The sequence below is a fragment of the Delphinapterus leucas genome, chromosome 14, assembly GCF_059928025.1.
Source record: "Delphinapterus leucas isolate spDelLeu-1000000601 "Yukka" chromosome 14, BTC_Dleu_Yukka2, whole genome shotgun sequence".
In the NCBI taxonomy this organism is placed as follows: Eukaryota; Metazoa; Chordata; class Mammalia; order Artiodactyla; family Monodontidae; genus Delphinapterus; species Delphinapterus leucas.
The window spans coordinates 62,698,069-62,712,838 of record NC_143142.1 but is presented as its reverse complement, the minus strand read 5'-3'; the positions used below and the strand labels follow the sequence as shown (position 1 = coordinate 62,712,838).

Sequence of the window (14,770 nt, the reverse complement as noted above, 5' to 3'; positions counted from 1 at the left end):
TTTATTCTTTTGTTTGTTTGTTTGTTTTTTGTTTTTTTTTGTGTGGTACACGGGCCTCTCACTGTTGTGGCCTCTCCCATTGCGGAGCACAGGCTCCGGACGTGCAGGCTCAGCGGCCATGGCTCACGGGCCCAGCCGCTCCGCGGCATGTGGGATCTTCCCAGACTGGGGCACGAACCTGTGTCCCCTGCATTGGCAGGCGGACTCTCAGCCACTGTGCCACCAGGGAAGCCCTATTTTATTCCTTTTGATGCTATTTTGAATGGAAATGTTTTCTTAATTTTTTTTTCAGATTGTTCATTGCAAGGTAATAGAAATACAGTTGATTTTGCTATATTGATCTTGTACTCCACAACTTTGCTGAACTCTTATTAGTTCTAATAGTTTTTAGTGAATTCCTTATGATTTTCAATATACAAGATCATGTCATCCATGAATAGAGATAGTTTTACTTCTTTCTAATCTGGATACCTCGTTGCCTTGGCTAAAACCTCCAATACCGTGTTGAAGAGAAGTGGTGGGAGCAGAGATCCTTGTCTTGTTCCTGATCTTAGGGGGAAAGCATCCACTCTTTCACCATTATATATGATGTCAGCTGTGGGTACTTCATAGATGACTTTTATGGGTTGATGAAGTTCCCTTTTATTCTTAGTTTGTTGATTTTTCATCATGAAAGAGTGTTGAATTTTGTCAAATGCTTTTTCTGAGTCTATTGAGATGATCATGTGATTTTTGTTTTTTATTCTATTAATATGATATATTACATTACTTGATTTTCAGAAATTTAACTTGTATCCCTGGGATAGATCCTACCTTGCCATGGTGTATAGTTCTTTTTTATGGGGCTGGATTTGTTTTGCTAATATTTTTTTTAGGGTTTTTGCATCTGTATTCATAACATTGGTCTGTAGTTTTCTTTTCTTGTGGTATCTTTGTCTGGTTTTGGAGCAGGGATATGCTAGCCTCACAAAATGAGTTCAGAAGTATTTCCTTCTACTTTATTTGAGAAGAATTGGTATTAATTCTTCTTTACATGTTTGGTAAAATTCAATAGTGAAGACATCTAGGCCTGAGCTTTTCTTCATGTGTAGCTTTCTGAATTCTGATTCAATCTTTTACTTGTTATAAATTTATTCATATTATCTATTTCTTCTTGAGCCATCCTTTTACTCTCAACCTATTTGTGTCTGAATCTAAAGTGTGTCTCTTCCATATATCAGATAGTTAGATGCATTATTTATTCTGCCAATCTCTGTGTAATAAGGAGTATGACTTCTTTTGCATATTTGACTGCTGACAGCTTTCCAGTTACACCAGTAGTTTTCTGCCTCATGTCTGGGCAATTTGGTAAAAAAGCCTGGATGCTCCCTTCCTTCACACTTGTGGAAAGTTCAAGCCATACAAGGACCCATGTGAAGAAACTCTCACCCCTTAACCACCATAAAATGTCAAACCAGTCATCCCTCTCTGCTGTCTCCAGCCATTTTTGGACCTGCTTGAGGGCCTATCATGCTCTCCCCAGAACTGCTCATTATGTGAATAATCATTTTATATTCACTCTTGGTACATGCATGGTATCATCAGCCTTGATAGCTGAGCAAATTTGGAGTAGGGAGACCCATCCTGTCTCTGCAGGATTACCACCATATTTTGCCTTTTGATTGAAATATTTAGTCCATTTACATTTAATGTAACTACTAATATGGCAGGATTTATGTCTGCCATTTTGCTATTTGCTTTCTATATATCTTGTCTTTTTTTGTTGTTTCTTTATTCTTCCTTCTTTTGTGGTAAATAGATATTTTCTAGAATACCATTTTAGTTCCCTTGTTTCTTTTAATATATATACATATACGTATATGTATATACAGTAAGAGTTATTTTCTTAGTAGGAAGAATTACACTTAGGGAATGATACCAGGGAATTACAATTAACATCTTAACTTATAACATTCTAGTTCAGATTAACACCAGCTTAATTTCAATAATATACAAAAACTCTGCTCCAGTGTAGGTTTGTTTCTTTTCACCTCCTTTGTGCTATATTGCCATACAGATTATATCTTTGTACATTTTAAACCCACCAATGCAGTTTTATATTTATTGCTTTATGGAGTTGTCTTTTATATAAGATTTGAGAGGAAAAGAGTTACAAACAAAAATTAAAGTATACTGTCTATATATTTACCTAAGTCATTGCTTTTCCTGGTTCTCTTTATGTCTTTGGGTGTGTTCAAGTTACTGTTTAATGTCCAATGTGAAGGACTCCCTTTAATATTTCTTGTAGAGCAGGTCTGATGGTGATGAATTCTTTTAGTTTTTGTTTATCTGGGAATGCCTTAATATTCGCTTCATTTAAAAAAAAATAGACTTTTTAGAGCAGTTTTAGGTTCAGAGCAAAATCCCTCTGCTTCACTGACTGCTGCTTTTCATCTGAGTTGCTAGCTTCTCCTGGGCTTGACCTCTAATGTTGGTATCCCTCTATAGTCCTTGTCTGCATCCTCTCCATAGGGGATCTCATCTGGTCCTGTGACTTTCAATGGAATCTATATGCCTATGATGACCAAAGTCAGGTCAACACTCCTGACCCTCCACACACATATTCAACTGCCATCTTGACCTCTTTTTATGATCATCTAATACACATCTCAAATTTATAATGAATAAACAACCATTGATTTTTATTTCCAAACCCATCATTCTCCCCAAGTGTCCCTATGGCTTGTTGCTAACACTATTCACCTAGTTGCCCAAGCCAGAAACCTAGGAATCATCCCTGGTTCTTCTCTTTCCCTCAATTAACTATCCAGTCCATCACCAAGTACTGCTGTTTCTACCTCAAAAATATATCTCTAATCTACCAACTTCTCTCCATCTCCACTGCACCCCCAGTCCTAGGCATCCTCCTCTCTTTTCTAGACTACTGTAGTTATTCCACTAACTGGCCTCTCTGATTCACTCTTTCTTCCCCTACAATCAGTTCTCCACATGGCAGCCAAATGCTCTTTAAAACATAGATCAGACTAAGTTACTTCCTTGCCTAAAGCCCTATAAAGGCTTCCTGTTGTATGAAAAACAAAAACACAAAGGAAGCCACATGTCTTACCTTAACCCTGTCCACCTCTGGGCCTCATCTCATCCCCTCCTTCTCCCTCCACTCCAGCCATATTGGCCTTCTCTCTGCTCCTGAAACGTAGCTGCTCATCTCCAAATTGGGGCTTCACACTTACCAGCACCCTCTTCTCTCACTACGCCTGTGGCTGGCTCCTATCACCAACATTTTAGTCCAAGCCTTGCCTCCTTGCAGCAAGCTTTTCTGCATCTCTAAATCATCTTCACCCCCTTACTGCACACCTCCCTACTTCCATCACACCCTGTGGCATCACTCCATTATACTATCTTTGTTACAGATACAACTCAGAAATTTTCCTGTTCATGATTTATGATTTTACTGTCCATCTCTCCTCTCCACCCTTCCATTCTCAACTTTAATATAAGTGCCATTGAACAGGAGTCTGTCTTGCTCACTGCTGAATCCCTGCACCTATAATAATGCCTGCCATTTACTAGGCTTCAGTAAACAGATATTGGGCAAAGGAATGAATGAATGAATTTCACTTTTAGCTTAGGAAGTAAGGCCTTATGTGCCAGATGCAGGTTTGCCTGCTCCACTGTACATTTTCAACATGGGAAGAAGATGCTGCCCTTCCCATAGCAGCTGCACTTTGTGCCTTTCTCTCTGCTTCTCTTCCTGGCATGTCCATAGCACTGGGGAGTTCTGAAGAGAAGGGAAGGCTCAGTTCTGGTTCAAAAGAAAAGTTATCTTACTTTTCTTAATAAGACAGGACTCATGAATTGGAGGACAACCTAAGGCAAAAAGTCTACTGGGTTGGATGGAATCAAGTGCCAAAATGTTTGAATTAGACCTGTGGTCCCCAAACACTGCCAACTCCAACTCCACTAGAGTCCCCTGGGGGAGCTTGTAAATAATGCAGTTTTAGGGGTCCCACTCTGGAAACTAAGATTTGGGAAGTCTGAAGTGGTGCTCAGGAATCTGAATTCTTATAAAAGTTTCCCATGGGATTCTGACAGTTAGCCAGGATTGGGAACCTCTGGTCTGTCTGGGACAAGGGATTTGCAGATGAGCTGGCCCTTGACTGGTGTGAGGCAGCTGGCGGAATGAGCAAGGTCAGCCCAGATGAGAGCCGGGGGGAGAGGGGGAGGCAGTGCTCAGAGGTGGGGAGCAGCAGGGCCAGTGCTGGGAGCAGGGGGCTGCCAGCTAGTTGTGTCCCTCTCTCTGCCTGCCAGTGGCCCGGTACCGCGTGACAGTGTGCACTGGGGAACTTGAAGGTGCGGGAACGGATGCCAATGTCTACCTCTGCCTTTTTGGTGATGTGGGGGACACGGGGGAGCGGCTGCTCTACAACTGCAGGAATAACACCGACCTGTTTGTGAAGGGCAACGTAAGTTCCAGCAGTGCACCTCCCTCAGCCCCGCCCCACCCCTTCCCATTCCCTTATCTTCCCTGCTCTAAGTAGAGCTGATCACTGGTACTGGTGCCTTGACCATCAGGGAGGCTGTCTCTGGGTGTGCGAACAGGGAACTACATGCATGACAGCCACCAAGCTCCTAAGACTGAGAGCTGGCCCACACCTTAGCTTTGAGAAGAGGGCAGAGCAGGAAGACACTTGGGGTGGGCAGGGAAGGAAGCTGGGCACCTTATGTGTGGACTGAAGGTCCCAGGCATGCTGAAAGCTGGGACACCTGAAGGAACATTGCATCTCCACCAGGCATGACCACTGGTGGCAACTTGTTTGTTTCCTTTTTGAAAGAGAAATCAGGAAAGACGCTAAACATGGAAGTGGGAGAATTGGGTTCTATTCCTAGCCTCATTACAAACGTGCTGGGTGATCCCTTTGGTTTCCCCAACCATCACCTGGATTTACTGGGGAGGCTGTGTGAAACAATGGGGAAAGAGTCAGGAGGATTGGGGCCAGACCCTCCATTCTCTGAGCCTCAGTTTCCTTGCGTCTGAAATGGGGGAAAGGATGCCTACCTGTGGCTGGCTGTTGTGAGGATTAGAGATGACAGATGTACTGCCTGCCAGCAGACCTGGCCCTCAGCACACAGTAGGTGCTCAGTTAAGAGTCATAGTTCAATAATGTGAGACCCAAGTTTGCTCATCAGGTGAAGAGATTTGGTAAGCCTTGGTCCTCTCATTCCTCTGCCACCTCTTCCTTAGCAAGGGCAGGGCAAGCCCTGGAATTCAAGTGGAGGTCTTTCTCCACCCTTTCCTACTCTTTTCTTTCTACATCTTCTGATTCCTTCCTTCATGAATCCCACCCTCGAGTTCCTGTTCCCAGAGGGCCCCAGGTACACTTGTGTAGACTTGGCAAGTCTGCAGCCCCTGCTGCATTCCTGCTGCTTCGCTGGCAGGCAAAACTGTGAAATTAATAAGACCACTGGTCCCCCTAATCATTCCCTTTCTCAAAAGGGAGCCAGGGTCCTTCTGTAGCAAGGAGCCAGAGGAGATTAACCAAGGAATTAATTCATGATAAATGGTTAGTGACTGATAACAGCTTAATATATTAATCCTCCTAGGGGGTTTGCCTTTTAAAAGGAGATCACAGGGAATGGCCATCATTTATCCAAAAATACAGATCTCAGTTGTTGGGAACTTGACATCGAACATAGTCCAGTGGGAGAAATTGAGGGAGAGGTGCAATTTGTTCTTTATGGGTAGCCCCTGGCCCACCTGTGAAAGACCAATAGCCCATCCCAATGGCTATGGCTTTTAGGATTTCTGGGCCTGTGTCTTCCCTTAGTGTTTGGGTCCCAGGGGAGCCACCGTCTAACTGGCCTTGCTGTCTTCCCCACAAAGGCCGATGAGTTCACCATTGAGTCCGTCACCATGCGGAAGGTAAGGCGGGTGAGGGTCAGACACGACGGCAAAGGCAGCGGCAGTGGCTGGTTCCTGGAGCGGGTGCTGGTGAGAGAGGAGGGGCAGCCCGAGAGCGACAACGTGGAGTTCCCTTGTCTCAGGTACATGAGTCCTGTCTGTTTTGATTTTCTCCAGCTTAGGTTATGGGCCTTAGTTTTGGGAAGACTCAGCCTATTCCAGGTGCAGGGAGCAAAATCATAGCTTAAGGATATAGTTGGTCCAGAAAGAGAGGTGGCCCTGCTGGTGGCACTTAGACCTGGGCCTCATATCCCCGCCACCCCCAACACACACAGGTGATGGAGCAACAGCATTGGTGTCCCAGTGTGGTGCTGCCACTAAGTCTATTAATTACAAAAATGCTGGCATTTTTCAGTGATAAAATATGACAACTTCAGACTTTAACTGAGAGTTACCTCAGAGGCTTTGTTACATGCTGAACTAAACTTTTGAATTAAAGGTGGGTTTTTTCCCCATTTGGATGGCCTTCTACCACACCTTTTCCCTTTTAATATCTTGTCAAGATATTTTACTTTGTTTTCATTTCCTTATCCCAGCTTACTAGTGAGGTAAAGTTTCTTTTCTCTTTTGTCTTAAGCATTTCGATTTCTTTCACAGCCAGTTTGGGCTCTATCAAACGTTCCTGATAGAGACATTTCTATAATGAGGAACAATACCAGCATTGTTTGTGCTGTCTGGTTGGCCATTCCCATTCACCCGTAGCAATTTCTGGGAGGTACACGCTTAACTGGAGCTTTGGATCAACTAGGCTCTGCAAATCCCAGGCCCAAGCTGAGTCTTGCACCTATGGACGAGGTGCTGTGTGCGTGTCCAAGGTCACTTCTCACCTAAGGGCAGCCCTCAGAGTGGGTGGGGGCAGGTTGCCTAACAGCCCGGCAGCGAATGCATTGCTCTTTCTCTACCAGACACACAGACGCACTCGTGCACACATGTGCATGCAGACACATTTGCTACAGGTGATTTGCTTACCACCACACCAGCCCAGGAAGAGCAGTCTCCCAGCTATGGAGGGCCACTGGGGCAATCCCAGGGCACAATGATTGTGAAATGTTTTTGTCCATGACAAAGGCATCTACAGTCTTCAAAGTATGGCCACTGTTAGTATTAAGAGGATTACGTTGGAAAGATAGGTAATGATGCAGGCAGTTCCAAGTCAGTGGCACTAATAGACAGAAAGAGGCTCCGAGTAAGGGTTGGGGAGCCAGGGAAGGCTTCCCAAGAGAGTCAGAGCAGGACCTGGGCCTGGAAGGAAGATTGGAGAGTGAATGGATGGTGAAGAGAAGGGAGGGTGGGTCATCCAGGCTGGAGAAGTGGTGAGAGGCATGGGACTGAGGAGGGGGTTCGCAGAGGTTGGTAAGGGCTGCCTGGCACATGGGGAGGGAGTACGAAGAAGGAGGGGGTGGGAGAGTTCTGGTCTCTCCTCAACACTGACCCGTTTGCTCCCTGCTGGCCCCGGAGGCTGCCTGGCTGGGATGCTGGATGGACCAGGCTTCCTTGTTTTATTCCCATCCACTCAAAAGATATTTATGAAGCATTTATATACGCTTGCCCCCTGTCTTCATGAAGTTTGTTGTCTGGAGGGGAACTGAACAATACACTGAGAAAGCCACACTTGCTAACTTTGAGGAGTGGGCTGGAGGAAGCGCACAGTGAACGAATACACTGAGAAAGCCACACTTGCTAACTTTGAGGAGTGGGCTGGAGGAAGCGCACAGTGAACGAATACACTGAGAAAGCCACACTTGCTAACTTTGAGGAGTGGCTGGAGGAAGCGCACAGCGGTGGCAGCAGCTGCCGGAGAGGCCGCACTGAGATGGAGAGGGTGGGTCAGAGACGGAGAAGGTGGGTGGGCCTGTCTTCATGGGGACATTTAGGCTGACTTCTTGCAGGATGAAAAGGAGAGTGCCAGGGGAAAGAGCTTGAGGGTTCTAGAACTCCAATGAGACCAAAGCAGGTGGACAAAGGAGAAAGCCACCTGGTGGGGTCAGAGGTGGGCAGAGGCCCATATCAGGAGGGCTTGGTGGGGCTCTTCCATTTTGGGTAGTTCCCTCTGGTTTCTGTGTGGAGGACAGGTGGTAGGGAGTCCAGAGAGGAAACAGAATGGCAGGAGGGGTTGTGGGGTCCATGACGGTATGTATTAGTTTGCTAGGGCTGCTGTAACAACGTACCACAAACTGAGTGGCTTAAACAGCAGAATTTTGCCTCGCAGTTCTGGAGGCCAGAAGTCCAGACTCAAGGTGTCGGCAGGACCATGCTCTCCCGAAGGAGCTCTGAACAGGGTCTGCTCCACGCCTCTCAGCTTGTGGCAACCGCAGGCGTTCCTGGGCTTGTAGATGGCCATCTTCTCCCTCTGTCTTCACATTGTCTTCCCTCTGTATGTGTCTGTCTCTGTGTCCAGATTTCCACTTTTTATAAGGATATCAGTCATTTTAGATGAGGGCCCACCTTAATGACCTCATTTTAACTCAATTACCTCTGTGAGGACACTATTTCCAAATAAAGTCACATTCTGAGGTACTAAGGTTAAGGCTTCAACAGATCTTTTGTTGTGGGGGGACACAATTCAGCCCGTAACTTGGCAGCCTGGCCCCAGGTGGTGGCAGCGAAGGTGGGGGGAAGGGCTACACCACAGGTGGATCCTGGAGGTGGAGTTCATAGGACCTGCCACTAAGAGAGAGGAGAATTGGAGACCCCAGGTCTCTGCCCTCAGTAGGTGGGCAGAGGTCACCCTCTCTACCAAAATGGGAAGCCTGGGGAGCGAGGGCTGAGGGTTGGGGATGGGTGGACTCTGCAGGTCCAGTGGGGCCATGTTAGTTTTGAGATGCTTGTGCATCAAGCAGGCAGAGTCAGGCCTTGAGAAATAAATTCAGGAAATGAGAGCATAGAGATGGAATTTAAAGTCAGGGAAATGGAGGGGATCCTTTAGGGAGAGTGTGGATAAAGAAAATGAGGACTGAGCCCTGGGACAGGTGAGGAAGAAGAGGGGGAATGTGAAAAGGGGATGAGGAAGAAGTCTGAGTGTCCACACTGGCTGAATTGCCACGAGCGTGGTGCAAGGGCCAGGAATCTGGCCACCTACCTGCTATGTGACTTTGGGCAAAGCTCTTAACTTCTCTGGTCTTCTGTGCCTTCCCAACCAGCAAGAGTCTTACGGTGATTATGAGGGTGAAATCCGGTTGCACTTTGAAAGGAGCCAAGTCTGCTCATGACACAGGCGATGCTGTTGCTGCTGCTGATTGTAGGGCTGACTAGGAGCTGAAGCCTCTGACATACCCCAGGGCTCTCCATGCCCCCAAACACTTACGAGTTCACACATTTTTTAGAAAATGGATTCTTTTTTTTTTTTCCCCCGATCTATACAGTAGGTCTTTGTTTGTTATCCTTTTTAAATACAGCAGCGTGTACATGTCAATCCCAAACTCCCTAACTATCCCTTCCCTCCACCCTTCCTCTCCGGTAACCATAAGTTCATTCTCTAAGTCTGTGAGTCCGTTTCTGTTTTGTAAATACATTCATTTGTATCATTTCTTTTTAGATTCCTCATATAAGCAATATCATACGATATTTCTCTTTCTGTGTCTGACACTTCATTCAGTATGACAATCTCTAAGTCCATCCATGTTGCTACAAATGTCATTATTTCATTCTTTTTTATGGCTGAGTAATATTCCATTGTATATATGTACCACATCTTCTTTATCCACTCATCTATCGATGGACATTTAGGTTGCTTCCATGTCTTGGCTATTGTAAACAGTGCTGCAATGAACATTGGGGTGCATGTATCCTTTAGGACCATGTTTTTCTCCAGATAAATGCCCAGGAGTGGGATTGCAGGGTCATATGGTAGCTCTATTTTCAGTTTTTTAAGGAAACTCCATACTGTTCTCCAGAGTGGCTGTACCAATTTACATTCCCACCAACAGTGTAGGAGGGTTCCTTTCTCTCCACACCCTCTCCAGCATTTATTGTTTGTGGATTTTTTGATGATGGCCATTTTGACTGGTGTGAAGTGATATCTCATTGTAATTTTGATTTGCATTTCTTTAATCATTAGCGATGCTGAACATCTTTTCATGTGCCTCTTGGCCATCCGTATGTCTTCCTTGGAAAAATGTCTATTTAGGTCTTCTGTTCATTTTTTGATTGGGTTGTTTGTTTTGATGATATTAAGCAGCATGAGCTGTTTGTAAATTTTGGAGACTAATCCCATGTCGGTCCCATCATGTGCAAATATTTTCTCCCAGTCTGTGGGTTGTCTTTTCATTTTGTTTATGGTTCCCTTTGCTGTGCAAAAACTTTTGAATTTAATTAGGTCCCATTTTTTAATTTTTGTTTTTATTTCCATTACTCTGGGAGGCGGATTGGAAAAGATATTGCTGTGATTTATGTCAGAGAGTGTTCTGCCTATGTTTTCCTCTAAGAGTATTACAGTGTCCAGTCTCACATTTAGGTCTTTAATCCATTTTGAGCTTATTTTTGTGTATGGTGTTAAATAATGATCTAATTTCATTTTTTTACATGTAGCTGTCCAGTTTTCCCAGTACCACTTGTTGAAGAGACTTTCTTTCCACCATTGTATAGTCTTGCCTCCTTTGTCATGGATTTATTGACCATAGGTGCGTGGGTTTATTACTGGACTTTCTGTCCTGTTCCATTGATCTATAGGTCTATTTTTGTGCCAGTACCATACTGTTTTGATGACTATAGCTTTGTAGTATAGTCTGAAGTCAGGAAGCCTGATTCCTCCAGCTCCATTTTTCTTTCTCAAGATTGCTTTGGCTATTCGGGGTCTTTTGTTTCTCCATACAAATTTTAGGGTTTTTCTGTTCTAGTTCTGTGAAAAATGCCATTGGTAATTTGATAGGGATTGTATTGAACCTGTAGATTGCCTTGGGTAGTATAGTCATTTTCACAATATTTAATCTTCCAATCCAAGAGCATGGTATATCTTTCTATCCGTTTATGTCTTCTTCAATTTCTTTCATCAGCATCTTATAGTTTTTGGAGTACAGGTCTTTTGTCTCCTTAGGTAGCTTTATTCCTTAGGTCTTTTGTCTCCTTAGGTATTTTATTCTTTCTGATGCAATGGGAAATGGGATTGTTTCTTGACTTTCTCTTTCTGATCTTTCATTGTTAGTGTATAGAAATGCAACAGATTTCTGTGTATTAATTTAGTAGCCTGCAACTTTCCCAAATTTATTGATGAGCTCTAGTAGTTTTCTGGTAGCGGCTTTAGGCTTTTCTATGTATAATATCATGTCATCTGCAAGGAGTGACTGTTTAACTTCTTCTTTTCTAATTTGGGTTCCTTTTATTTCTTTTTCTTCTCTGCTGTAGTTAGGGCTTCCAAAACTATGTTGAATGAAAGTGGTGAGAGTGGGCATCCTTGTCTTATTCCTGATCTTAGAGGAAATGCTTTCAGCTTTTCACCATTGAGTATGATGCTAGCTGTAGGTTTGTTGTATATGGCCTTTATTACATTGAGGTAGGTTCCCTCTATGCCCACTTTCTGGAGAGTTTTTATCATAAATGGGTGTTGAATTTTGTCAAAAGCTTTTTCTGTATCTTTTGAGATGATCATATGGTTTTTATTCTTCAATTTGTGGATGTGGTGTATCACATTGATTGATTTGTGGATATTGAAGAATCCTTGCACCCCTGGGATAAATCCCACTCAATCATGGTGTATGAGCCTTTTAATGTATTTTTGGATTTGAATTGCTAGCATTTTGTTGAGGATTTTTGCATCTATGTTCATCAGTGATATTGGCCTGTAAATTTCTTTTCCAGTGGTATCTTTGTCTGGTTTCGGCATCAGGGTGATTGTGGCCTCATAGAATGAGTTTGGGAGTCTTCCTTCCTCTGCAATTTTTGGGAAAACTTTCAGAAGGATAGGTGTTAGCTCTTCTCTAAATGTTTGATAGAATTCTCCTGTGAAGCCATCAGGTCCTGGACTTTTGTTTGTTGGGAGTTTTTAAATTATAGTTTCAATTTCAGTGTTTGTGATTGGTCTGTTCATATTTTCTAATGCTTCCTGGTTCAGTCTTGGGAGACTGTACCTTTCTAAGAATTTGTCCATTTCTTCCAGGTTGTCCATTTTATTGGCATACAGTTGCATGTAGTAGTCTCTTGTGATCCTTTGTATTTCTGTAGTGTCAGTTGTAACTTCCCCTTTTTCATTTCTAATTTTATTGATTTGAGTCCTCTCCCTTTTGTCCTTGATGAGTCTGGCTAAAGGGTTATCAATTTTGTTTATCTTTTCCAAGAACCAGCTTTTTGTTTCATTGATCTTTGCTATTGTCTTCCTTGTCTCTATTTCATTTATTTCTGCTCTGATCTTTATGATTTCTTTCTTTCTACTGACTTTCAGTTTTGTTTGTTCTTCTTTCTCTAGTTGCTTTGGGTGTAAGGTTAGCTTGTTTATTTGAGATTTTTCTTGTTTCCTGAGGTAAGATTGTATTGCTATAAGCTTTCCTCTTAGAACTGCTTTTGTTGTATCCCATAGGTTTTGGATGGTTGTGCTTTCATTTTCATTTGTCTCTAGGTATTTTTTTATTTCCTCTTTGATTTCTTCAGTGATCCATTGGTTGTTAAGTAGCAAATTGTTTAGCCTCCACATGTTTGTGTTTTTTATAGTTTTTTTTTCTTGTAGTTCATTTCTAATCTCATAGCATTGTGGTCGGAAAAGATGCTTGATATGATTTCAATTTCTTAAATTAACCGAGGCTTGCTTTGTGGCCCAGGATGTGGTCAATCCTGGAGAATGTTCCATGTGCACTTGAAAAGAAAGTGTAATCTGCTGTTTTTGGATGCAATGTCCTATAAATATCAATTAAATCTATCTGGTCTATTTTGTCATTTAAAGCTTGTGTTTCCTTATTAATTTTCTGTCTGGATGATCTGTCCATTGATAAAAATGGAGTGTTAACATCCCCACTGTTATTGTGTAACTGTCAATTTCTCCCTTTATGGCTGTTAGTATTTGTCTTATATGTCGAGGTGCTCCTATGTTGCATGCATATATGTTTACAATTGTTATATCTTCTTCTTGGATTGATCCCTTGATTGTTATGTAGTGTCCTTCTTTGTCTCTTATAACCGTCTTTATTGTTAGGTCTATTTTGTCTGTTATGAGTATTCTACTCCAGCTTTCTTTTGAATTCCATTTGCATGGAAGACCTTCTTCCATCTCCTCACTTTCAGGCTGTATGTGTCCCTAGGTCTGCAGTGGGTCTCCTGTAGACAGCATATACATGGGTCTTGTTTTCAAATCCATTCAGCCAGTCTATGTCTTTTGGTTGGTGCATTTAATCCATTCACATTTAAGGTAATTATCGATATGTGTATTCCTATTGCCATTTTCTTAATTGTTTTGGGTTTCTTTTTGTAGGTCTTTTTTCTTTCCTTCCTCTTTTGTTCTCTTGTGGTTTGATGACCATCTTTAGTGTTGTGTTTCTGTTGCTTTTTCTTTTGTGTGTGTATATCTATTGTAGTTTTGGGTTTGCTGTTCCTGTGATGTTTTGATATAGCAGTCTATATATGTACAAGGTTGTTTTAAGTTGCTAGTCTCTTTCCCACCTAGAGGAGTTCCTTTAGCATTTGTTGCACAGCTGGTCTGGTGGTGCTGAATTCTCTTAGCTTTTGCTTGTCTGTAAAGCTTTTGATTTCTCTGTCGAATCTGAATGAGATCCTTGCCGGGTAGAGTAGGCTTGGTTGTAGGTACTTCCCTTTCGTCGCTTTAAATATATCTTGCCACTCCCTTCTGGCTTGTAGAGTTTCTGCTGAGAAATCAGCTGTTAACCTTATGGGAGTTCCCTTGTATGTTATTTGTCATTTTTCCCTTGTTGCTTTTAATAATTTTTCTTTGTCTTTAATTTTTGTCAGTTTGATTACTGTGTGTCTCAGTGTGTTTCTCCTTGGGTTTATCCTGCCTGGGACTCTCTGCACTTCCTGGACTTGGGTGGCTATTTCCTTTCCCATATTAGAGAAGTTTTTGAGTATAATCTCTTCAAATATTTTCTCGGGTCCTTTCTCTCTCTCTTTCCCTTATGGGACCCCTATAACGAGAATGTTGGTGCATTTAATGTTGTCCCAGAGGTCTCTTAGGCTGTCTGCATTTCTTTTCATTCTTTTTTCTTTATTCTGTTCTGTAGCAGTGATTTCCACCATTCTGTCTCCCAGGTCACTTATCCGTTCTTCTGCCTCAGTTATTCTGCTATTGATTCCTTCTAGTGTAGTTTTTATTTCAGTTATTGTATTGTTCATCTCTGTTTGTTCCTTAATTCTTCTAGGTTTTTGTTAAACATTTCTTGCATCTCCTCGATCTTTGCCTCCATTCTTTTTCCGAGGTCCTGGATCGTCTTCACTATCATTATTCTGAATTCTTTTTCTGGAAGGTTGCTATCTTCACTTCATTTAGTTGTTTTTCTGGGGTTTTATCTTGTACCTTCATCTGGTATATAGCCCTCTGCCTTTTCATCTTGTCTACCTTTCTGTGAATGTGGTTTTAGTTCCACAGGCTGCAGGATTGTAGTTCTTCTTGCTTCAGCTGTCTGCCCTCTGGTGGATGAGGCTCTCTAAGAGGCTTAGAAAATGGATTCTGATATCTTGGTGAGGTGTGTGGTGATGGCATTTGCTGCTTCAGGACCCAGGAGGACTCTGAAGAACCTGGAGGTAGAACCTGGGCTCACAAACTGCTTCTTTCTTCACCTGAGCTATTATTTTACTCCCTGGGAGAGGAGAACAAACCAGGCCTATTTATCAGAACTTCTTTGCCAGGATCAGGGAGTGGTGAGCATCTTAGCTATG

General features: G+C 42.9%; 1 protein-coding gene across 1 annotated transcript in view; it reads left to right on the top strand.

Annotated features, from left to right (window-relative positions):
- Positions 1-14,770, top strand: part of LOXHD1 (lipoxygenase homology PLAT domains 1) — a 201,731-nt gene that overhangs the window by 74,829 nt on the left and 112,132 nt on the right. The window contains exons 13-14 of the mRNA XM_089895136.1: positions 4,309-4,463; positions 5,882-6,042. Of these exons, the coding sequence (XP_089751262.1) occupies positions 4,309-4,463; positions 5,882-6,042 (316 nt within the window). The remainder of the gene's footprint in view (positions 1-4,308; positions 4,464-5,881; positions 6,043-14,770) is intronic.